This window comes from Phascolarctos cinereus, unplaced genomic scaffold (genome assembly GCF_003287225.1).
Source record: "Phascolarctos cinereus isolate Bilbo 61053 unplaced genomic scaffold, phaCin_HiC Scaffold_4;HRSCAF=312, whole genome shotgun sequence".
Taxonomy (NCBI): Eukaryota; Metazoa; Chordata; class Mammalia; order Diprotodontia; family Phascolarctidae; genus Phascolarctos; species Phascolarctos cinereus.
The window spans coordinates 278,029,297-278,053,202 of NW_027555847.1; the positions used below are offsets into that span (position 1 = coordinate 278,029,297).

Here is a 23,906-nt window from a genome sequence, read left to right on the forward strand (position 1 = left end):
CTTTACTTTTTTTTTTTACATCACTGCCACTTTCCAATGATTCCTCCTAATTCAATTCAACTCTTCCTTGTAAAAATAAAACAAAATAAGTCAAGCAAAACAAATTAACACATTGGCCACAACTGAAAAATGTATGCCTTGCTCTGCACCTGTAGTCAACCACTTCTCCTTTCCAAGCAGCAAGCCATCGGCCCGCTGAAATCACAACAGATGCTGAATTGACCATAGAGATGATGTGCCTTTTTATATATGCCAGAGCTTTTAGCTCTGGAAAAAAAAACCTATAAAAAGCAAACGTATCTGAATCTGACAATGGGTGACTGTTTCCCCCCATTTCTTTAAATTGGTTCAAATTAAATTGGTTCTGATATGACCCTCACCATTCTCATCATGTTCTTTCCATTCTGCTTTACATAAATACTGCCAAGGGAAGAACACTGTGAACACATATAATTAAAGCCAACAAACAGGCTGGAGGAAAATTGCAGAAGAAGGTAATACCAACGCATATATTCTCTGTCTCCTTTCTGTTCCTTCTGTTGTTTTTTTTTTCTTTTTCAGAAGAAATAGATGGAAAGTGTCTTAAGAAATGATTGAAAAAGGCTGTCTTTAAAAGCCACAGACTGATGGAATGTTAGAGCTGGAAGGACTTGAGAGCATGTGCCAGGTGAGGAAATCTGCCCAGAGAGAAGTGATTAACTCCAGGTCACCTAGCTAGTGAGTGGCAGAACAGGAACTAGAAACCATTTCTCAAGCTTGCCATTTCCACCCCACACTTTTTACTCTTTTCTGAAAGAATTGTGATCAGAAGGGACTTAGGGAAGTTACATATTGCATCCCTTTCAGCAGAACTGTCTGAAACTTTGCAAATCCAGAAGAGAAACACCTGAGTTACCCTCCCCCCTCCTCCATAATGCTTGAGATAAAGCTTTTAATCAGTAATGACACACAAATCTTAGTTTAAATCCTGAAAGGACATGTCCTGCTGAGTTCCTCAAAGGATGGTAAAGATTCTACTCTAGTAAGTTCCTTTTGTTGTTGGGTTGTTTTTTTTTCCCCTGGAGGCAATTGGGGTTAAGTGACTTACCCAGGGTCACACAGCTAGTAATTGTGTGAGGCCGGATTTGAAGTCAGGTTCTCTTTACTCCAAGGCTGATGCTCTTTCCACTGCCCCACCTAGCTGCCCTTAAATTCCAGTTCTTTAAGAACATTCATTAGTTTATGCTTTTGTTGATTATGCCTTTAAAGTCTTGGGATAAAATTCTTTTCATAAACCACGAAGTCTATTACTATTAACAGAAACTGTATCTTCCAGGGTTAGGGGGGTGGAAATGTACTGGCTCCCCACAAGAGAAATTAATGCAGTTAAGTTTCAGTTGGTATGTGCTTTTCTAAATAATATTTTTAGGTACAAGTTTTTTTGTACTTCTCACAGCTTCAGGCATTATGCAGAAAGAAAACACTTCTAAAATGACTAAAGGGAAACACCAACTACAAAGCCAGTGTGGAGTCCATAAATACTATACACAAAAAGTGAGGTAGACCACGGCAGCCGATGTTTTCAAAGATATGTGTGGACCATGGTCTTTCCCTCCCTTTAGTACCCTGCTTGATACTTATGGTGGGAAGAAACCTATTCTGACAACCCAAATCTCAAAGGATCATAGATTCCAAGCTAGAAGAGACCTCAGAGATCATAGTGCAACTCCCTCATTTTACAGATAAGGAAATGGAGGCCCAGAGAGAGGCAGTACCTGGCCCAAGGTCACAAAGAGAGTAAGTACTAGCTCCAGGATTCAAAGTCATGATGTCTGACTCCAAATCTAGCACTCTTGCCATGACATCACACTATTTCAAATTATATTTATCATCCAAGGGAGTGTCTTTCTCTTGTGAGCGAAACAACATGTCAAATATCTTGTTCCATGTTTTCTACTATAATCCCTTTTGGAGTTTTTATTTTGTCAATGAAATTAATAAGCATAGTATTGTCATGTACTTTCTTGAATAGTTATCACACACAAAGAGAGAAAGAGATTTCAAGCTGCATTATTGCCTAAGAGAACTACTAACTACATGAAATCCTTCTGAAATAGCAACAATTGACAGCATCATGGAGGCAGAACTTTTACCTAAAATTCAGCTCTTTCCTACTTCTATCATACTTTTGGCATTTCAATCTTCTTAGTTGAGCCAGCCTGAAGCCCTGGGGTTGGGAGGAGAAGGTTTGCTGTCCCAGCTTTGGGCACTCATCAAAAACCCTGGTTTAAGAATAAACCACTTTGATGAAAAAAAATGTGTGTGTGTGTGTGTGTGTGTGTGTGTGTGTGTGTGTGTGTGTATGAGAGAAATAGAGACAGAGAGAGAGATAGAAAGAGATGGAGAGAGAGACAAAGGGAAATTTGTTGAAAGGATCATTATATCAAAACATGCTGAATAATATAAGTCTTCTGATGTCTTCTCCCTTTGTACCATCTCCCTAAGCAAGATTATTAATTCCCATGGATTCAATGACCATCTATATATGGTTGACACACAAATGTCCACTGGGTGTTTTTCTGCTTTTAACATTGTTAATCAGTTCTACGAGTACTTTTCAAACTCAGGCACTATTCTAGATTATCACTACTATCACTGGGTTCAATATTAATGAATTTATTGAACTGAAAATCTAGGAGTATTATCACAACAAATGGGCTTTTAACAAACACCTTCAGGAGGGTGTTGCCCTTCCTGACTTTCAGAGGACAAATTTATTATCTCTTTCAATAGCTACTTTAACCAATATTACATTTTTTTCCTTTATACTTTTCATTGATGCTTTTCAAAGAGAATTGCCTGTCCAACCCTGAAATTTCCCCTTGTTTCTATCTATAAAACATCTCAAGTGCCTAATTATAAGCCCAAAATACATAGTTAACATTGTTTCCGTAACTCTGACCAATGTGGGTCTTCCTACTATAAAAATTACCAATCATCTCCCCAATCTGCTTCTTCCTTGTTCAGGAATTCATTCATCTTTAACAGAAGCCTTAGTCATCTCTCATCTTGCTTTTGTAATGCCTCCTCACTCTCCAGAACTAATGCTTTCACTTTCACTGGTTTCACACAAACCCCTTACCTCCCTCAGGTCCTATTAGGACACTGTACTGATTTCTTATTACGTTAAAGAGAATGACCAAATTCCTTAGTTAGTGCTACTTCAAACCACTTTATATGTTTTCTTGGGCTATTCTGTTTCCATAATGTCTTCTTATTCTCCCAACCCATCACCTGCTTTTTTAGGAAAAGCCGCTTCTTGTCCCCTTCATCTAATCATCCCCACTCCCAAATACTGATAAAGACTTCTAACTCACCCAGGCCCTTCCTTTTCTTTTTCTTTTTTTTCCTTTAGGTAAGGCAATCAGGGTTAAGTGACTTGCCCAGGGTCACACAGCTAGTAAGTGTCAAGTGTCTGAGGTCACATTTGAACTCAGGTCCTTCTGACTCCAAGGCCAGAGCTTTATCCACTGCGCCACCCAGCTGCCCCAGGCCCTTCCTTTTCAAGCAGTTTCTGAATCCCTCCCTTCTTTTGACTATATGGAAAAGCTGTGTATGTATGTGTGTTTTTCCAGTAAATCCTGCCACTTCTAAGTAAGCAGCTCCCAAGACCACCAGGTTTCACTTCTTTGCCAAAAACAATTGCATTTATCCCATTGCATACAGAAACATAAATATTTCACTTGATTTGTATATTTAGTCAATGTTTGTATTAGTCTAGTTATCATTAGAATGTTCTTTCTATCGATGTTATCTCATGTTGTAAATTCTTTGGGTACGGCCAAGATTGTGTGTATTTTCATTACTCTGTACAGCACCTCACAATAGTGCCACACACAGACAGGAACTCAATAAATGATTTGGATGATAATGGTGATGATGATGATGTAATGCTGCCCTGGTCTGAAAATATCACATACACAGGCCAATGTACTAGTTCTAGGTAAACCACAGTCATGTGAATTGCTCCTCTTTCCACACAGCTGTCACTCCTTATTATCAAAAGAGGTTACAGTGAATTGTAATTACTATTTGCTGCCCTGTCAAATAATTAAGTGTAATAAAATGCTTTCAATGAATTTAATGTTAACATGGTATAATTAAAGCCAAGTCTTGAAATGCATTAGGTGTCTATTATATTCAACATTTTGCATTTTCCCCCCACAACTGAAATTCTTAGGTTGTGTTTCCAACTTGCTCATAGACTTAGAAGAGGGCCATTATTGAGGATAACATAATCAAGCCACTCAAATGTAAAACTGTTTTTGCACTGCCATGAACAATGTCATACATCAGAAGAGTTCAAAGAATCATCAAGAAGGAATAATTTTAGAAAGGAGAAAACTGAGACCCAAATAGACTAGGTGACTTGCCTAAGGTCACACGATGGTACAGATGTCCATTTTTGGGGGCGAGGGGTGATCTTATTATAGAAGGTGCCAACAAGGTTCCCCTCTTGCCTCCTGGGGTCTGCAGTGGTGCTGAAAAAAATGTTCATGGCTGATTTCAAAAGGGCAAAAAGAATTATAAATAAAGAAAGAACATATTTAATACTTATCTCTAGGGGATGCAGTACTAGCCATATAGCCTATTGTAAGGGTTCATAAATTTGCAGACAAGGCTTGAACCCTCATCATACTATCAAAAGTCAGAATTCAGCTAGATATTTGGTCATTTCTAACCCTGCAGTCTTTCAGTTTCCCAGAATTCCCACATAAATTTTAAATTGTCTTTTCTTCCCACAAAGACTGAAAAAAAAATCAGCAAAGGACAAGTAGTCCCTGAAATAAGGCATCATTCAAGGAACAAAGAAGTAGAAGGAGGGCTCCAATTAAAATGAAGAAAACCTTTAATTTTTATTTAGGTATACTTGTACGGACACGTGTATATACAAATACAGTTGTATGGGTTTGTTTGTGGTTTTTTTTACATTTTTTTAAAGTTCATATAATGTAAGCATTTCAAAACAGCACTCGAATAAGTGCAAAGGAACTGCAAAGCAGGGCAGTACAAGCACAGGACCACACTGAGCTGGACTTTCATACCCAGATGAACACACAATGAGTGGCTTCAATGGGGTGTCAAGAGTAAGCATGGAAAGCGAATTTCGCAGACTCATGGGTAACCTTCAACGTGCCAGCATCTATTAAACTGTACAGACAATGGCAGCAAGTCTATTGTAGGGAGATTTGTCTCACATCTGAGAAGCTCAGGGGAGAATGCATGGGAAAAACTCAGTGATGCCAAACCAGAAACAGACCTGCCCATTCACAGCTGGGGGTGGGGGAGTAGGAGGAAGGCAGAGAGAGGAAAAAAAAAATCAGGAAGTGCAAAGGGGGTGGTGGTGGAGGTGGTGGTGTTTAGAAGTGAAGCTAGTGACCACAACTCTGAGTGCAATGAATGAACAGTTGGAACAAAACTGATTTTGTGAAGTTAATAGAACCACCATGGCTGCTGTTAAGGCAATGGGGAAAACACAATTGTCTCTTAAAAAATCCATTGATGCTACTTTTTTTTTTCAAAATGAGAAGGGGAAGAATAACATACCCTGGCCCCTCCCAAATCTGTCAGTTTAGATTCATATCCATGTGTATGCCACATGTGATGCTGGCAGGACTCTTGGGAAGGGGGGTGGGGAGGAGACAGTCCATGAAGACAAACAAACAGAAAACCAGACCAAACTGAAGTGCAGAACCATTCCTAAATCCCTCAGCCTCTTAGAACCAACATGCTGGAAAAACACCACACAGGGCTTCAACATTAAACCTTTAAACAATAAGGACAAAACATTGATCATCAAAAGTCATGTTGTTCTGGGTCCTGATGTTGTGAAGTCTTGAGATGGGATGAGTGCTATTCCCAGATGAGCCCTGGGTGTTAAAGTGTCATGGCCACTTGGGACTCAATTCTCAACCATGTGACATACTGAATGCTTCAAAGCTCTAATAATCAATGCATGTTTTATAACCTGAAAGTCTATTGTTCTCACTTACAAAAGACATAAGAATCAAATTAATACTTTATTATCAAACACTATATACAACAGAGGTTGCTAATAATACAGAATTTAAAGAACGTAGTTTTTTTTTAATATTTTACTTGTCTTTCCTTTGCCATCCAAGAAAGTACAGTACAAAACAATATTCTAAACTAACACGAAATGTTACCTTGTCTATTGAAGGATACACAGTATCCACTAAACAGACTGATCCTTATTTCCCTGCTTCATGTTGCAAAGCCCTTGGCAACCAGGAGTGCAGGTCACTGGGGTTGGCTGCCCCAGCCCGGTGACAGCCAAAGCCACCCCTAAGGCTTATAGTTCCCGTTGTTTTGTTTTGTTTTAAACACAAAGCTGCTCAAAAGTTGCACTGACATCCTCCAAAGCTTCCAGAGGGTTGTAACAACACAAATAAAGGCCACCAGTACTTTCTTGATGTGACTGAGATTGCCTGATGCCATCAAGTATCCGAGATAACTGGTAACTGCATTACCCACAATTACGCTATTTATAGGAGGTATAGCACTCAGTCTACTGGCATTAATAGTCTTGCTATTTTTCACTTAATTAGCAGTGGCACTATGGTGAAGCAAAGGGGTCTAATTTCTCTGTGAATAACATTAGTTAAAAGAAAATCCCTGACAATGGTAGAGAGGGCCATGAGTACATTATTTCATTATCTGTTAGAGACAAATGGTAGAAAACCACAAAAGTCACCATTTCTAAAGTGAAATTAGCACTGTTAATGTAATTACAACTAACTGCAATCATTATGGGGCCATTCTTTACTCATGGTTATGGAACATGCAGCATTATTTTGTTTCTGACTATTGATCCATTTTAGAAGGTGTCATTCTCCTCATACACACACCCCCACCCAAACCCTACAATCCACACACACACACACACAAAATTACTGAAAGCATTGACATAAGGAACAAAAAAAAATACTGAATAATGTGAAATCTTATTTCAATGAAATGGTGACTGAAATTTACATTAGACTGTGGCTCTCTCTTGAGTGTTGGCTGAAGTTCTAAAAAATGGGTTGATTTTACCTGTCTGATAGCCCCACTCAACTTGTCCTGTATAAGGACAGCCCCTGCATCAATTTCATATACACTCTGAATAACATCAGGTGAGCCCAGATTATATTTGATCATGTATACAACTCTCCTGTGTGCCAGAAATCCATGGTTGCCTTTCATTCATGTTTCTTCTAATTGAGGACTTCCCAAAATTCTAAGTAAGAACTTTATTCCCATTTGTAAATTCTGTCCATTAACATCACCAATTTTTTAACATAGGTATTTTAAAAACTAATATATAAAAATCTTTTTTTCCCATTGGAATGTGTTCCATTTTTCACATTTGACATGTTCATCACAGTTTTTGTTTTTTGTTCATGTTTTTGTATTTTCTTTTGAAAGGCTTGGTTTCAACCAACATGTCGTGCAATTAAAAAAAGGCTATTTTTTTCCCCATTGGTCTGACACATTTCCCTGACTATGCTTTGGAGTTCAAAGCTCATGGCAGCCTGGCCAGTAAAAACCCCAAGGCTTACGTTTCCTGGTGATCAATTTGTAAATCCCATGTTGGCCATGCTAAGATTCTTTGAACAGGGTTATCCTGCTTTTTTTTTCAAGAAACAAGATATTTCCCCACATTCCTAAATGTATCAAGGGATACCACATCTCTCACAAGTTTAAATAGGACAAGCATATATACTCACTCTCAGCATAAAGTATATCTAAATAATGTATTTTCTATTCTAGTGGATCTTTAAAAAAATATTTTGTTAAAGTCTTTGGGACCCCATCTAGTTAATCTCCTGTGGATAAACACATGTTCCCCCCTACTCTTTAAGCTGTATTTGAAAGGGAAAGAATACAGAAACGACAGTTGAATTTTTATTCCAGTTTTCCCTTTTGCCCACCCAATCAATGTTGACTGACTCTCCTAGTGACAGGGGTTTTATTTAGCTTCCCCTGGTAGTGGTGGAAAGTATCAAGGAGTGAGTTTCAAGGCAGGACCTGTTTTGTTTCATTTTGGTTTTTTTTTGGGGGGGGGTTGTAAAAGGAGAGAGTCAGGGGGAAGGCAATAAAGCACTGGAGAACTAGCGTTCCAAAATCACATTTCCTCTGGCCAGTGATGTTCTTTCCTTGGTATGGTTATCATTTCCCAGAGGGATATGCCAGGCTGTATACTCTATCCACTCAGCAACCCTGGCTTGTCAGCCCTGGGGAAGGTCACTTTATTCATAAAAATGCCTCTTTGTGTTTGTAAAACAAATAAACAAACATAAACATTGTAGCACCATGGTGATCTATTTTCAAAGGAAAAAAAAAACCTGGTATGAGCTTCCCAGTTACCAAAAAAAAAAAAAATAGAGGCACTCACATACATACCCCCAGTGTACTGCTATCTATGGTACCATGCTTGCTTTGTGTTAATATCCCTACATGTAACCTCCTTTCAAAACAAAGCTTCTGCAATGGAGCACAAGTCTTACTGTCAGGATTTCTTTAGGACAGTCATTAAAAAAAAAAAACAAAACAAAAACCAGTGTCTTTACCTTTTAGAAGCCTGCTAATTTAGGAACTCCTAGAGGAAATGATGTTACATTATATCTATTCTTAATATCTCCCCTCCAGTCCTGACATGGTGACAAGATGCCCTGCATGATCATCTTACAGTACTGAATGAGAAGGCATAAATATTGTATAGGAGAGTAAAATCCTCCTGGGCTTTTCCTTCACTGACTGCATCTGCCACTATTCTTCCTTGTCCACTTGCTGATGCCCGCAGTTAGCTAACGGAGGTGAGTCCTTTGAAGAGAATGCACAGGAGCATAAGAATAACTGGTGTCACTTTAACAATTTGGCTTTTTCATCTGGAGTCCACTTAATTTGGAAAGGGTGAGAAAAATCATGAGCAAAAGGGAATGGGAGACAGAAACTAGTTATGCCTCCCAAGTTGTTGCTTATATAGTTCAGGCTGAAAGGGGGGGGGGAGAAAGAAATCTGACATCTGCAAAAACCAATAAAAAAGTCCCCTTCTTAGGATGAGCAGTTAGGTGGATCTCTGATGTTCCAAGATCCTGATGTTTTCTGTGACAGGTTACTGGAGTAAAGTGTGCTATAATGTCAAACTCATCGCCAGGAGAAACAGCAGGATTGCCAAAAGCCGACTGGGTATCCTTGGTGTTTGTGCCGCATTCTCACCACGGGATGGCTCGGCTGACTCATGTACGGTGTCATCTGTTCAAATGGAAAGCATACATTCCAATGAGATTTCACATCCTTAATAACTCTCCTCTAGCAGCCTACTGCTAACAGAATTCACTACCCTTCCGCAAAGAAGGGTAATGAACCTTGTGCCATCATTGACTTTCATGTCTATGTAATCACTCATTATTTACAACAAACAAAGGAAAGTCACAGAAAATCCTCCTTTTTTTTTAACAGTATAAAAAGACCAGAGGGAAAATACTCATATTTTGTAACCATAAATATATAAAGCACTCTAATTCGCCTTTGGCCCTGTATATCTTGTACATAAGACTGAATATTTAAATATTCCTTCCTAAGTACAAAACCCTAATGTAAAACAACCAGTTCTTGGGAAAAGAAGTAGTGACTTTGTTTTATCAGTGGTACAAGGTAGCTGTCCATTTGCCTCATTTTAAAGCCTTTACATTATTAGTCTTGAATGCCTGTTGAATGCCTGGATGAATTTCCAAATCTGAAAAATTAAAAATGAAAATAACCCCCTAAAATGAAATATATACATTATGTGTGTGTGTGTGTGTGTGTGTGTGTGTATGTATATATATGAAAGCTGGTGCCCATCAGCTCTGCTGCAATTAGTACCTAACTATAATGTCATTTTCATTACAAAAGTCTCTAAATCCAGGATTAAATTACTTTATGTCTGGAAAGATAGCATGGTATAGTACCATGGTATAGTATAGAAAGGGAAGGAGGGAGGCTAAACCATACATAAGTGTCTCTGCCAAATATTGATTTAGAAAACTATGTATTAACATTATCTATGCTCTATTGTATTTTTATTTATTTTGTTAAATATTTACCAATTATATTTTAATCTGGTTAGAGAACAAGGCTAGTTCTACACCTTTGGTGTAGCAGATACAGAGCTGGCCCAGAAAAACCTAGATTCAAGTCCTGCCTATGACACATAATTTGGCCATTTGACCCTAGTAAAGTTGATTAACCTCTCTGTTCCTCCCAGGCAACTCTCTAAGGCTATAAGTTGCAAAGTAGGTGTTGACCTGCCAGCATTAAAGGAGTCTTTCACCCAGAGCTCCCAATTTCAATTAAATTTGAAAGCTAGTCAAAATAATAATACTAAATTCTTTGTGGCTAAAGCTTAGAATATAAATTATCAGCAAAGATGCATATTTTCCTCTAAATAAAATGGATTAAGATGGTTGACCTTCCCTTCAACCTCTTCTAGAAAGTGATTTTAAGAGATTGCTTCTGACTATTGATGCTCTTCCTGATTGCATGATTCATACAAGGCTTAATTTTGAAACTAGGAATTTTATGGCGATTAATTCTTTAATATAAACTGTTCATTTGTATACCTAGCACAGCCTGCTCTAATACTAAAAATCCTCTCCCTTAAAACTGGCTTCTTTGAAGCTTTAGCTTGAGTATTATGCTATAGATGCTTGGGGTTAAATGTGAGTCTCTTTAGCAGAGATTCATTGAGTGTCCATGGAATTAAAAAGGCAACACAGGAATTGTCATGTTGTATCAGGTCAGCAGTGCATTTATTTCACTATGCTACTCAGTGTCTTACAGTGACACCAGATGAGAGTATAGCGGATGTCCATGATATTGACCTCAAGAGGTTAACTATGTGCCCTGCATCCTTCAGTTTCCCTACAATGTTATGATGGATTTTTCATTCATTAATTTACCTTTTTGAAAATGCTTTTCCTTTTTGCCCTATAAACACTGAGAGGCAGCAAAGCTTGGTGGCCTAGGAGACAGGAGGACAGGGATTCAAGTGCTGCCTCTGAGCATAATGGCTATGTGACTATTGCAAGTCAATTAACCTCTCAGTACCCCAGGCAACTCTCCAAGACTCTAAATTGCAGAACAATTGCAGAACCACTTTTGTAGGAGCTTTCTCACCTGGAGTTCTTTATGCCAATGAAATTACAAGTCTGGTTCAAAACAAACAAACCCATCCTGTGGAACCAACAATTTGCTATTTGTGGTGTAAAGTAGGGGGTCCTTTTATCTCTACTAAAATGACCCAATAAAAGCCTGGAGTGCTGTCTCTTGCGTTGGGCTTTATTAATTAATTTGGTTCTAGTTCATTTGGTTCATCTTATTCACATCGAATATTATTTTAGAATGTGCCCTCTCACTCTTTATCTTTCCTGCATGAAGAACTTTAATCTTTTTTGTTTCTCCTTATAGGGAAGCCACTTTATAAGTTTGATAATTTTAGCTTCCCTTCTCTGGAACTTTTCAAGGTCAACTTTTAGTATTTGCCCAGGGAACTATAGGGGGTTAGAAAGAGGGGAGTGAGAAAGTAGAGAAAGAATGGGAAGAAGAGAGCTGGATGGAGGAGGAGATATGCATAGTGCTGTCAAGTACTTTGGAATCCTCCTTAATCTCTGCTATTATTCATCTTAAAAATTCATTAAATAGGTATTTAACAGAAGAGTTAGTTACAGCCCTACAAACACTTTGCAGGAAAAAACAAACCATTCCATAGCATTTAGGAAGCCTCAATATACTGTCAATTAAACTGAGGTGGTTCAAAAAATAGCAGCTCAAGTCTAAAAGGGGTCTGGGCTCTAGCTGCTGACAGATGCTTGAGTTAGTTTTGCTTTCGGATGTATGACAGTGTCTCAATAGATTCCCCCTACTTCCAATCGTCTTTTAAAAATATATTGCCTGTTCTTTCTCCTTGTATACTTTGAAAGTAGGATCCCACAAAGGTACAGGGGATTTACTAAGATATATTTACAATAGGGGATAGTAGATGGGAGACATCACTGTACTTTGTGGATAGGGGCAGCTTGGTAATAATAATTAAGCTATCCAGCAAGTCAGTTGAGGGTAAAACCTTTCCCCTCTCTCAGAATCCAAGCAAAGTCTCCTTGTGTTTACCATGATATCCTGCCAGCTAATCTAGAGTAATGTCAGGGATTTAGGTCATTTTATTTCTCTTCTGTGCCCCACCCCACTCCCTTTAAGAATAAGATAATAGGTTTAAATCTGGGAACATACCTGAGAGATTATTTAACCCAGCCAATTCATTTTATAGATATGCACATTAAGCCCCAAACAAATGAAACGACTAACCTAAAGGCTCTTATGCCATTGATAGTAATCAGCAGAACCAGGATTCAAACTCAGGTACCATAACTGCAAGTTCCACGCTCCTGCCAACTGTACTAAACTGCCTCTAGAGTGGGACTCCTGGAATGTGGTACAGTGGCCTGAGCCAATGTAGAATTTGGGAACTTGAAGGCAAAAGCTTTTGGTGTGAGTCCTAGCTCTGCCCTTTATTAGCTGTATGACCTTGGGCAACCCACTTAATCTCATGATTCTCAGACTTCTCCCTCTTAAAAACAGCAATAAGAACAGTAAGGCTTCCTACTTCCCATATTATTGTGAAGAGTTCGGTAAATATAAGGTACTTGATAAAGGGAAAGATCAAAACCAGGGCTGTGATTTCAATGATGTGGAAAAACTCCCCCTACCAACACAAGCTGGCCCCTTCTCTGCAACAGAGGACTGCTGAGAGCACTGAAATATTAAATGAGTTGCTTAGGGTCATAAAGTCAACTATTTTATTAAAGTGTCAAATCTGGCCCATTAAGGCAATATCATGGGTCACACACCCTGGCACTTTTCCATGCTTCTACAATGCTTACATTCACTAAAGTTTGACCTTGATGTAAAGGAGGTCTATGGCATGAGAAGAGATGAGAAACTGATCAGAATATTTGGTGACTTGTATTCTTTTCAGTTTCTTTTGCATGACATAAGACTCTAAATTACAAAATAACTTTTTAAAATAACAAAACAAAATACAATATAATGGATCAAATCAGATAATATGAATGAGGCAACTAACACAATGCCTGGAACATAGTAGGTACTTAATAAATGCTTGTTCCTTTTCCAATAGAATGTACACCTGAATGTATGATTGCTTAAAATGTCAACGATCCCAGATATGTCTTAGAAAATGTGCAATTTAAATACTCTCCTACATAACCATACTTAATCTTCACAGTCAAACAAATCAAGTCTATGAATTCCTGAATCCTGGTACTCTCCAGCTATGGTTTAATGAAGGATCACTGGCAATATTTTTGAAGCTAGTATGTAATACACGAGTTGGCCTATTACCACCCTATGACTATGGCAGGCAGAATATAAGAGCACAGACAAAAGACATGTACGTTCCAAAGACAGATAAATTAGTACACAATGCAAATGGCATGCAATTGAATTCTTTCAGACCAACTGGATTTATTAAGGTTGTATCTATGAAAAATAGGTGAGAAGAAAAATAAGCTGGCCTATCATCTGCTGGGTTTGCTTGATTTAACGTCTAATACAAATATGTTTGATGGAGCTTTTCTTTCATTGTGGTTGTTTGGCTGAATTGCCCACATTGACCACTTTCTTTGCTATTGCATATACATTGTCTAAGCCTGTGTAGTACACACCAGCCTGTCCCACCTTGCCCAGAGCCACAAACAGCTCAACTAGAAAGTGGTTGAGGCATTATTTGAGGTCAGATCTTCCCAACTCCAAGACTAGTATTCTGTCTACTACTATTCCACCTAAATTACCTCTATGGCCCCTTTATAGTTCTAACATTCTATAATTCTCTACATGTACTGAGAGCAAAACGGTAATGATGTCAAAGAAACTGTTTCTTACTGTCTATATAAAATGTATTTTTTTAAAATTAGAGATTATCAAGCTTTCTATCTAGACACAAAAGTTTTTGCTTTAAAAAAAAAGTATGTATACATATACACAAATATATTAGTTTGATCCTTAGAATGTTTGCAAAATCTACCTGATACCTGTACAGACCAGAGTAGAAATAGTTTAAAATTTTTCAATTTTAATAAGAAAATATTATATAATCATTTAGAAAAAAAGTTTGGACAAAGGTGAGTTTGAGGGAAAAGGTGAATTATGTTTCTGACTTGTGGAATGAAAAATCCCACTTTGTATTGTGGAATTCAAAAGCAACTTTCAAAACATCATGAGAGTCCTCAGTATGTTTTTCTAGTAATAAAGTGGCTATGTCATCTATAAAGCTACCAAATTAAAAGGACATTTCTTTACAATGATAAAGAGGATAACTTCTAAAAATATCATTGGAGAATTCAATTTAACAAACATTAATAAATTGCCTACTGTGTGCAGAAAGGTCTTATAGCAAAGTACATAGAATGCTGGGGTTACAGTAATGAAAATATAAATTTAAATTGTACCTCTGACATTTACTAGTTGGACACAAATCATTTAACCTCTAGTGCCTTAGACAGTTCTCTAAGACTTAGTCATGCAGGCAACTGGGCTGTATTGGTGGATGGATTTTCTTGTGAGAAATCACTAACCTTTCACATATTAATAAAGCACTGTGTTAGGTGCTGGAAATTCAAAGACAAACATACGGAAATTAATAGATGGCCATTTTCTGTATGTATCATGCTTTCTTCTATCCCACTTGCCTCCAACTAGAACCTTAATGAAATCAGTAGTGTTATTGCTATTAGACAGGAGAAGTAAATAAACTATGGCCTCCCAGACTGTCACTTCCCAACACATGTGGTATTCCCCCATGAGAATATAAGCTCTGTGGGGCCAGGGAATATTGAAGTTTTGCATGTGTGTTCCTAGCACTTAATGCAGTGCTTAGCATATAGTTGGCATTTAATAAATGATTTTCATTCATTTATTCAACAATTAATTAATCCCTGTACTGATTTTAAAACAACCAAACAAAACCATGAAAAAGACTACCAAAAAAATAGCTACTCCATTAATCAGTGGTTAGGTATGGATTAATTACCTACTATGTACCAGTCTCTGGAGGATAACTCCACAGTTGTAAACCTGGGTGACTGGGATAATGGCAATGTCCTCTACAGACATACGGAAGACTGGGGAAAAAGAAGTGAGTCTGAGGGAAAAGATAAAGAGTTCTGTTTTGGACATGTTGAGTTTGACATGCCTATGGAATCTAGTTCTAACTATCAAATGAGCTGAACAACTCAGAATCACAAAATTTGAGAGCTGGAAGTCAGTTAGTCATCCCTTTTTGAAAAAGGAATCTCCCCTACAACATACCTGACAAGTTATTCAGTCTCTGCTTCAAGATATCCAAGGAGAGGGATTCCACTACCACGTAAGGCAGCCCATTCCACTTTTGGACAACTCCAATTGTTAGGAAGCTTACCCTGACATTAAACCTAAATTGCCTATTTTTAACTTCTACCTGATACCTCTAGATCAGCTTTTTTAGCCCACAAAAAGGACATTTTAAATACCTCTGTGGCATAAATCTTCTAATACTGCACACTAGCAATCCTTCCCACCCTTGAATGTTCTCTCTAAACTAAGAATCCAGTATTCCTTCAACTGATCTCATGTGATTTGTAATCAAGGCGTTTGCCATTCTAGATACCTTCTGTAGATACCCTTCCAGCTTCTCAATGTCCTTCCTAAACTATTTCACTCATAAATGAATATAATACTACAGAAAAGGTCTGTCCAAGGCCTTCTTAGTCCTGAAAGTTATGCCTTACTTAAAGTAACCAAAGTCTTCGTTAACTTTCATGCCTGCTACAACACATTGATGACAAATATTGAATTTGCAATCCACTAAAACTCTTAGGTCTTTTTTCCATACAAATTTCTGTCTAACCATGCCTCTCTCCTCTTATACACGTGAAACAGATTTTCTTTCAATCTACTTGTAATTTATATTTCTCCTTACTGAATTTCATAATTAGATTTGGCCTAGTGCTAGAAGAGCCCAGAATGTCAAACTCACAGTCAGCAAAACTCCCCAGTACAACCTCAACCAGATTACAATGTAACTGGGAAATTGTAAAAAAAAAAAAAACCTAAAAATATATTACAACACAGCTAATGTTAATTTGAGGTTTTCTAAGTTTATATGTAGTACAGAGAGATCTGTTTCTATTTGAGTCTGACCCCATTGCTCTAGTCTATCGAGATCATTTTGAGTCCCAACTTTATCATCCACTGTTAGGTTTCCCCTTCTAGATCGGTAATCTGAAAATGTCATGTATATGCCACTTATGCCTTTGCCCAAATCACTGATAAATATGTTTAATAGCACAGGATCAAGCACAGATCCTTATGGTCCTCCACTGGTTGTCTCTTGCCATACTGATATTGAATGCTTAATGACTATTCTTTGAGTCTAGCCATTCAACTAATTCCAAATCTAATTATGTTATCATCTATTCCACAGCTCTCCATCTTCTCCATAAGAACAAAATGAGATACTTTGTCAAATGCTTTGCTAATATTCAGGTAAATTACATCTATAGTGTTCCCCCAATCTTAAAGTCTAGTACCCCTGTTAAAATGGAAAAAAAGGTTAGCCTAGTACGTGTTCTCACTGAAGTTATGCTGGTTCTTTGCAATTGCTATTTCTTTCTCTAAATACTCACTCACTATTTCTTTAATTATCAGTATTAGAATTTTTCTAGGAATAAAATCACGTTTCTAGCTTTCATGTTTGTTCTTTTATCTTTTTCATAAGTTGGGAAATTTACTTTTTTTCCAGTCATGTTACTTTCTTCCCTCAGCCCTCATTCTATAAAATCTTTCAGTAACTCAGTGATCATGTACATCAGCTTTCAGGCTCTCAAAAAGATAGTTCATCTGGACCAGATAATTTGAATTAATCCGGGATAACTAAGTGCCCTTCCACTATCTCCTTACTTATATTAGGTATCAGTCCCCTGTTGGTCATTTTTTGTTTTTCTACTTCCAGGGCAAAGGTCATTCTCCTTGGCAGACCAAATAGAAGCAAAATGAAAATTAAGTAACTATGTCAAAATTTTCTCGTTAGTTTTCAACATTCTATATACTTCAAGTGTCCTCCACTTTTCCCCAATATAATTTGAAAAGATCTTGTTATCTTGTTATCCTTAGCTTTCTCTACCAGTCTCAGATCATTCTGATATTGAGCATTCCTGATACTATTTTTCAAGAATCATACTGTGCTCTTATGTTTCTCTTATATTATCTGCCTTTGTTTTCCTCTTCTGAACGTAACCTTTTTATTTCTAAATTGGTTGATGAATTTCCTGTGCATCCATAGTAATCTCTTCAGACAGCTTCCATTTTTCTCCTCAATGGAATTATTTCCCTTTAAGCCTTCAGAACTTCATTCTTGAGGATTTCCCATTCCTACTACACTGACTTTGGGTGTTACATTTTAGTTCATAAATCCACCACACCCAATCTTCCTCATTTTGAAATCTGCTCATTCCCAAATCTAAAGTGCATTCCAGATGACTCTTGGATTTCCTTTTCTTTATCACAGAGGATAGGAAGGAGTGGTCACTTCCCCCCAGGGTTCTGATAACGTTTACTCCAGTAACCAGTTTGTCCCTTTTAGTAAAAATCAGATCCAAAATGGAATTTCCCTTTTTGGTTCTCCCACCATTTGAAGGATGAAGTCGTCATTAAGACAAAATCAAGATGTTGTTAGCTGCTCTGCTTCTGACAGAAAGAAAGCTCCAGCAGATAGCTAGATAAAGTCCCATATCACTACTATATCATGCCTTTTACCAGGCCTGATGCCTATTCTATTTCTTGTTTTTTCTTCTATGTAATCTATCATACACTCTGATGACAAAAGTGATTTTATTTCTCCCTCCATCGATCTTCATCTAAATGCTTTCCACCATGCTTCTACACACTGGCACTTGAATTTCCTCTCACAAGTATGCCTCCTACTTATTATTATTATTAGGTCCTCAAGTTTTTCTTGCTTGTTGCCTAAAATTTGGACATTTGTGTATATTCATTTTATGCTATTGTTTTAGCTGTCTCCTTTCTTGGATTTTGAATCCTGTAGACTTTTGGCCTTTAACTTCTATTCTACATTCTCTATAGTTGCCCTCTGCAGAATCTAGCTTGGGGAATACACAAAGGTAGTTTTCTACCTCCTCCAGATTGTGGGGAATGGGGACACTGATGATAGAATTCAGGGTGGGTAGGAAAGGTGAAAAGTATTCAAAACAACAAGGAATGGGTCCCATGTATTTTAAAGCCATTTGGGTTAAATTTGCAAGATACCATGCAACATATATTCTTAAAAACCTCAGGAAACTACTTTTCAGCTTTGAGAAGGAGGCTCTTTTTCCACTATGCTCTCCCTGTTTTCCCACATACATGTAAAGGTGATGAGGAAGCACAATTGGAAAGATGCTGTGACTGGAATGGAGAAAGGAAGAAAAGGCTTTGGGAAGAACTCTGAAAGAGTAACCGGGTGTAATGGAGGGTAGGTAAAGATTGTGAAGGTGAAAAGAAGGGCATAAATTAGCATTGCCAGTGGGACTGGGGAAAACTGGGGAGGGAAGGAATGGTATTCAGAATGCCTCAGGTAGCAGTACCACAGAAAGAAATATCAAATCTTTTTGCAGCCATGAATAGCATCATACAGGGAAGGTATGCTATGTTCTATGCTTTGTGGAGCCCTGTAGCTGGAAAGAGAGGATGTTTAGGGATGTTTAGAAGAGCAGAAGGTGAAGCAGAGAAGACAATCTTGCTGAACAGAAAGGGAGCTGTAGGTAGTCATGTAAGAAAAAAAAGATTTCAGGAGGGGAATGAAAGACTGAAAAGGGAAACTTTTTAAAGCTTCTCTAAGCTCTACACTCAAATAAAGTTGTGAGTTGTACAACTCCCTTTGTATCTTTGAGGAATTGGCTTTAGTTCAGAGAAGAGAACAATATGCTTATTATTAAGGTCTCTATAGAGCCTGTATACAAAGCTCTATTCTAGCGTTATTTCTGCCCCAAACTTGCTCTGTGGCAGTAGATACATCATTTCTCTCTTAGCATCAGTTTTCTTGCAAATAAAAAGAAGGAACTTGATTAGATTCTCATTAAGGTCCCTGTTAATTCTAAGATTCTGTGAGTCCATGTAAAAATGTTACTGCTTGAGTACTCTTAATTTTTTCTACAATAGTCTAAAGGGGATAATGAAGCTTCCCAAAATAACTAATTAGATCTGGCAGATATACCTTTCATTTACTTGATGGGCAAGACTTGGAAAAATAAAAATGCTTCAGAAAGACATTAATATTTCCATCAGTTAAAAAAAATGAAAGACTATACTAACCTACAGCATTTATTCAGTTTAACTTTCCCTACAACTTCCCTACAATCCCTGTCAGCCTTAAAAGTGGACTTGAAATCCTCTTTTAACACCTGTATTTCTTAAAATAAAAGTTCCAATTACAAGTAGTTAGAAATTTTCTGTTTGAATCAGGAGTTCCTAATGTTATGGTTTTGAAACTCTGAGATCTTTCCAAAAGAGTAGGGCAGAGTGATGCACTGATGATAAAATCTGGGGTGGGTAGGAAAGGTGAAAGTATTCAAAACAACAGGGAAGGGGTCCCACAAGTAATTTCTAGCTTTAGTTTTTCTTCCTATTGGAAAGGACATTAATCTGTGGGTGGGATGGAGCACAGTAGCATATTTGTGACACACCTCTTTTCCCAGGGGAAGTTAACTATAGAGGGAGAGGAAGACGGTAGAGGTAACATGGCAAAGTGGGCAGGCTTTGCCATTGGCAAATTGGTGACTCTTGGTTGACACTAAATCCATTATCTGTGTGTATTTATATGTAATAATACAAATGTTACATTCTCCATTTTCTAAAAATGAGAATTTCATTTTGTTCACAAAGGGGATCCCCAGTCAATATTATAGCAACATAATTCAGGGGCAGTTTGACTGCTGTGGGGTACTATATTTATAAGGGGCAGGGGAAACAAATAGGAGAGCAGAAGAATAGGTGGAATAAATATTTTATTTATTCACAAAATAATAATAGAAAGCTTTATTTGTCATAACACTGTAAAATTTAGAAAATGATGTGTATATATTTACATGTGTAATATATGTACATTTATAATATATAAAGTCATATATGTATATAATGAAATCTATTTTGAGATTCAACACAACCCTACAAGGTAGTGTGTCTTGCTTCCGATTTACAGATGGCAAATCCTGAGGCCCAGGCTTAGACTGACTGTTCATGGTTATATAGATACTAACTATAAGTCTGGGTCTGCCTAACTCCAAGTCCAACATTCTATTCCTTTGCCATGTTACCTATCTAAAACTTGAGTCTGGGTCTTGAAAAATGGAAAGATTGTTGGATTTACAGTGACCCAAACTGAATTCAAAACCCAGTTTTGATGCAATATGACTTGGAACAAATCATTTAACCTCTGTGAATTTTAGTTTATTCATCTGTATAATACAGATGCTTGCACCTCTTACCTCACAGGATTATTGTGAGGAATGTGCCTTTTAAACCTTTAAAGGGCTATACAAATGTGAGAGAATGATGATGATGGTGATGATGATGATGATGATGATATCATGATTTTAGGCTATTTTATGTAATTTGGGAGCCAGAAAGTAACACAACTAACTATACTATAAAGTGATATTTAAAATTGTAATGTCAGTTAAGGCTCATCATTTACCTTTATCAACTGCATATGGAGTGATAAATTTTGAATCAGTTACATGTTTTGTTGGGCATTATTATTCTTGGTTAATGATCTCATTACTTTTTTCCATAGATGCTGATATCATGTAAAATAAAATTTAACAAATATATGCAACTAGTAGGAAAACAGATCCACTTAATAGACACAATGGTTCATTGGCATGCGGAGAAGATGTGAGAAAAGGCAGTAATGTGAATATTCTACAGAGGGATTCTACGTTACGGTGCTGCATTTGATCAATCCCATGTATCCAAAAAGTGCCACTTTTTATCCACCATGCATTACCCAGGAATCCTAGAAAAATGAGCTAGATCATAAGTTATATTAGCACTGCTAGAAATGAGCAAAAGCAGAGCAACTATACCCATGCAAACATGCAAAGAGGAAGAAAGGAAAAAAGTACTGAAGCACCAGAGAGAGAGACGCATTGGTTAAAAGAGATTCTCTAAGCATACTAACCTGCTGGTTCTAATGAATTTTCTACTTTGTCGTTAACATCGAAAACACGATCATGAACACCTATAGTTTTCATACAGCTGTCTATAACGAAAATAAAGATAACAGCCAAATATGTTAGTGAGACACCCTTAAACGCCCCATTTTCCTTCTTTTTTTCTCTCTTTCTCTTTTTTTCTGTTCATTTAAATATCAGTTATTTTTAATTCTCTGGCATTTATTATTCAAGTGCCAATGTTGTCTTCTATTTGCTGTACATGTATCACAGTCTAAGAAACAACAAGTTAGCAAATGCTATGTATTTAATAAAAAGCTTTATGAAGAATGATAAGAAAAATATGATGAAAACTGAAATATGAATGCTGATATACGGAACAGATATCACGGAAGGTTTAACAGTGAAAAGTTTTACCGTAGCTAACCAGACCACACAGTGAAGCATGCACTAGGAAAGTCACCCTTGAAAGATCATTCTCTTGAACTTACTTGCTGGTCGAACAAAGACTTTGAGCTTTAGACAGGACCTCCTTCCATTATCCGGGATTGCTGAGGCTGAAAAAGTAAAAATAAGGAAAGAAAGAAGAGAAAATGGGAAATAAAACCTCTAATTATTCTTCATTTCCAAATATGAAATAGTTCGTTTCAACCTGTCTATAGTTCATTTCAACTTGTCTTCTGAATAATATTTTACTTCTTCCTTTAAAATAAAAGTTTCAGATCTAAAGACAGCCATTCACTCGACAAACATTTATTAAGGGCCTACAAAGATGGAAAGTGGACATGATCTCTGAACTGAAAAAGCTTATAGTCAATGAGATTATCATTTGAGGAGAATAGTCAGATGGACCTTTTCCTCTTTTAAAATGTCTAGAAAAGAAACTTTATCTCACACTTCTAATTTTATTCATTCCTGTCATCTCAAAAGAAAAAGGAAGAAGCCATATAAGGATCTGAATAATCTACAGAAATTACAGTTGTTTTTTTTCCCCAGAGATACAATTTCTTGGCCAAATCTTTTAATAATTCTCTCTAGAGAAAACAGAGAGTTTTATATGTCATGCTTTCAAAAAACATGTTTTTTTTTTCCTTACTACAAAAAGCAGAGCCCACTCCAAGGCCCAAAATGCAAGTAAAAATTAACTACAGAGAGTGATAGTGGAGAATTTAATGTGACCTATTTCTTTGAAGAAATGCAGAGCTTCATACTCACTGAAAACTTATCTGTCTATAGTTTGTAGGTAATTCACTTGGAGTCATTACTATGAATTTGGCTCCATGTTTTAGTTAAATAAGCTAATAGCACATAACTTACTACATCTTCCTATTATAAAAACAATGTCACTTTAAACAAAACTCACTACAAAGAAGAATATAATTTTTTAAATGCTTTAATGAAACATATTTTATGTCATAAATCATTTGGTGAAAATCAGTAGGATTATATGGATTTAGACTTCTGCCATGTTTTACAGATCATTCTTCTCCTAATATACAAAGTGTGAGCATCAAAGGGTATTATAGAAACCTCTAAGACCTCTTAATAAATGCATATTTTTTTCTCCATCTTAGATGACTTAAATGAACATTGCTATTCTCTTTTCCTATGAGTTTTCTAAGAGTAGGCCCTTTGTTTAAAAGTGAGAGAGAGAGAAAGCAATGACATCTAGGAAGCACACAAATTTACAATTGGATTTGACATCATCTCAACTACATAAAAAGAGAATCGGAAGAGTTTTTTTTTTCTCTCTCTCTCATTTTTTTTCTTTATTATTCTCCAGGGGAGGACAGAAGACTAAAATGATTCATGAACATATACAGATAGACTCTGAAAGGTGAGAGTGTACACAAGGATTAGTCTAAACTAATTTAAAACATGTCCTCTTATTGCTTACTGTAGTTAGTATAAATTATACTCTACTGAAGAAGAACTTAAAAATTCAACACACAGAAAGAAAAAAAAAGGAAAAGCATGAAAAAGCTAAAGTAGCTTTGCTTCTCTTCCTTGGCACTTGCTGAGGACTAACTGCATGTGCAAAAATGCCTTTTGTTTTTAATGGAAAGACTAAAAAAGTGCACAGAAAAGTTGCTTCTTCCTCCCTCCCTACACACACACACACACACAACACACACACACACACACACACACACACACACACACACACACATATTCTGACAAGCAGTTAAAAGGTGCTAACAGCTGCCTTTGCTGTAGGCATTCATTAAATCAAAGTCAGAAAAACTCCCTCTACTGACATTTACAGTAACTGGTGTGCTATTTGGGGGAGAATATTTGCACTCTGTGGTTTGATCCAGGAAATGGTGTCCTTCCTGTGGCCCTTTACTACAAGGGTGCAACTTATTACACCATACCCACTGTGTGTAGATAATCTCATTTACTAAATGATATTGGACCCTTTTGCCAGTTTCTGCATAGTTCATGGGAGGCATTGTTAGGTGCATCCACTGTCTTTTACACTGTCCCATACAAATTCTAAGTTGAACTCATTTTAAACTCCTGTGAATTGATTTACCACATGAGAAAGCTGATTTTATAGGTGATGCAGCAAGATATGCCAAGCTCAAGGCAGTATCAAAT

General features: G+C 37.1%; 1 protein-coding gene across 2 annotated transcripts in view; it reads right to left on the minus strand.

Moving 5' to 3' along the window:
• Positions 1-4,870: 4,870 nt before the first annotated feature.
• The window catches only part of EFNA5 (ephrin A5), a 339,036-nt gene continuing 320,000 nt past the window's right edge, over positions 4,871-23,906 (minus strand). The window contains exons 3-5 of one of the 2 annotated variants that reach the window (XM_020968834.2): positions 21,797-21,862; positions 21,314-21,394; positions 4,871-9,297 (exon numbers count right to left, since the gene is read on the minus strand). In XM_020968834.2, the coding sequence (XP_020824493.1) occupies positions 9,176-9,297; positions 21,314-21,394; positions 21,797-21,862 (269 nt within the window). In that variant the 3' untranslated portion in view covers positions 4,871-9,175. The remainder of the gene's footprint in view (positions 9,298-21,313; positions 21,395-21,796; positions 21,863-23,906) is intronic. The other variant, XM_020968835.2, reaches the window with a different exon arrangement.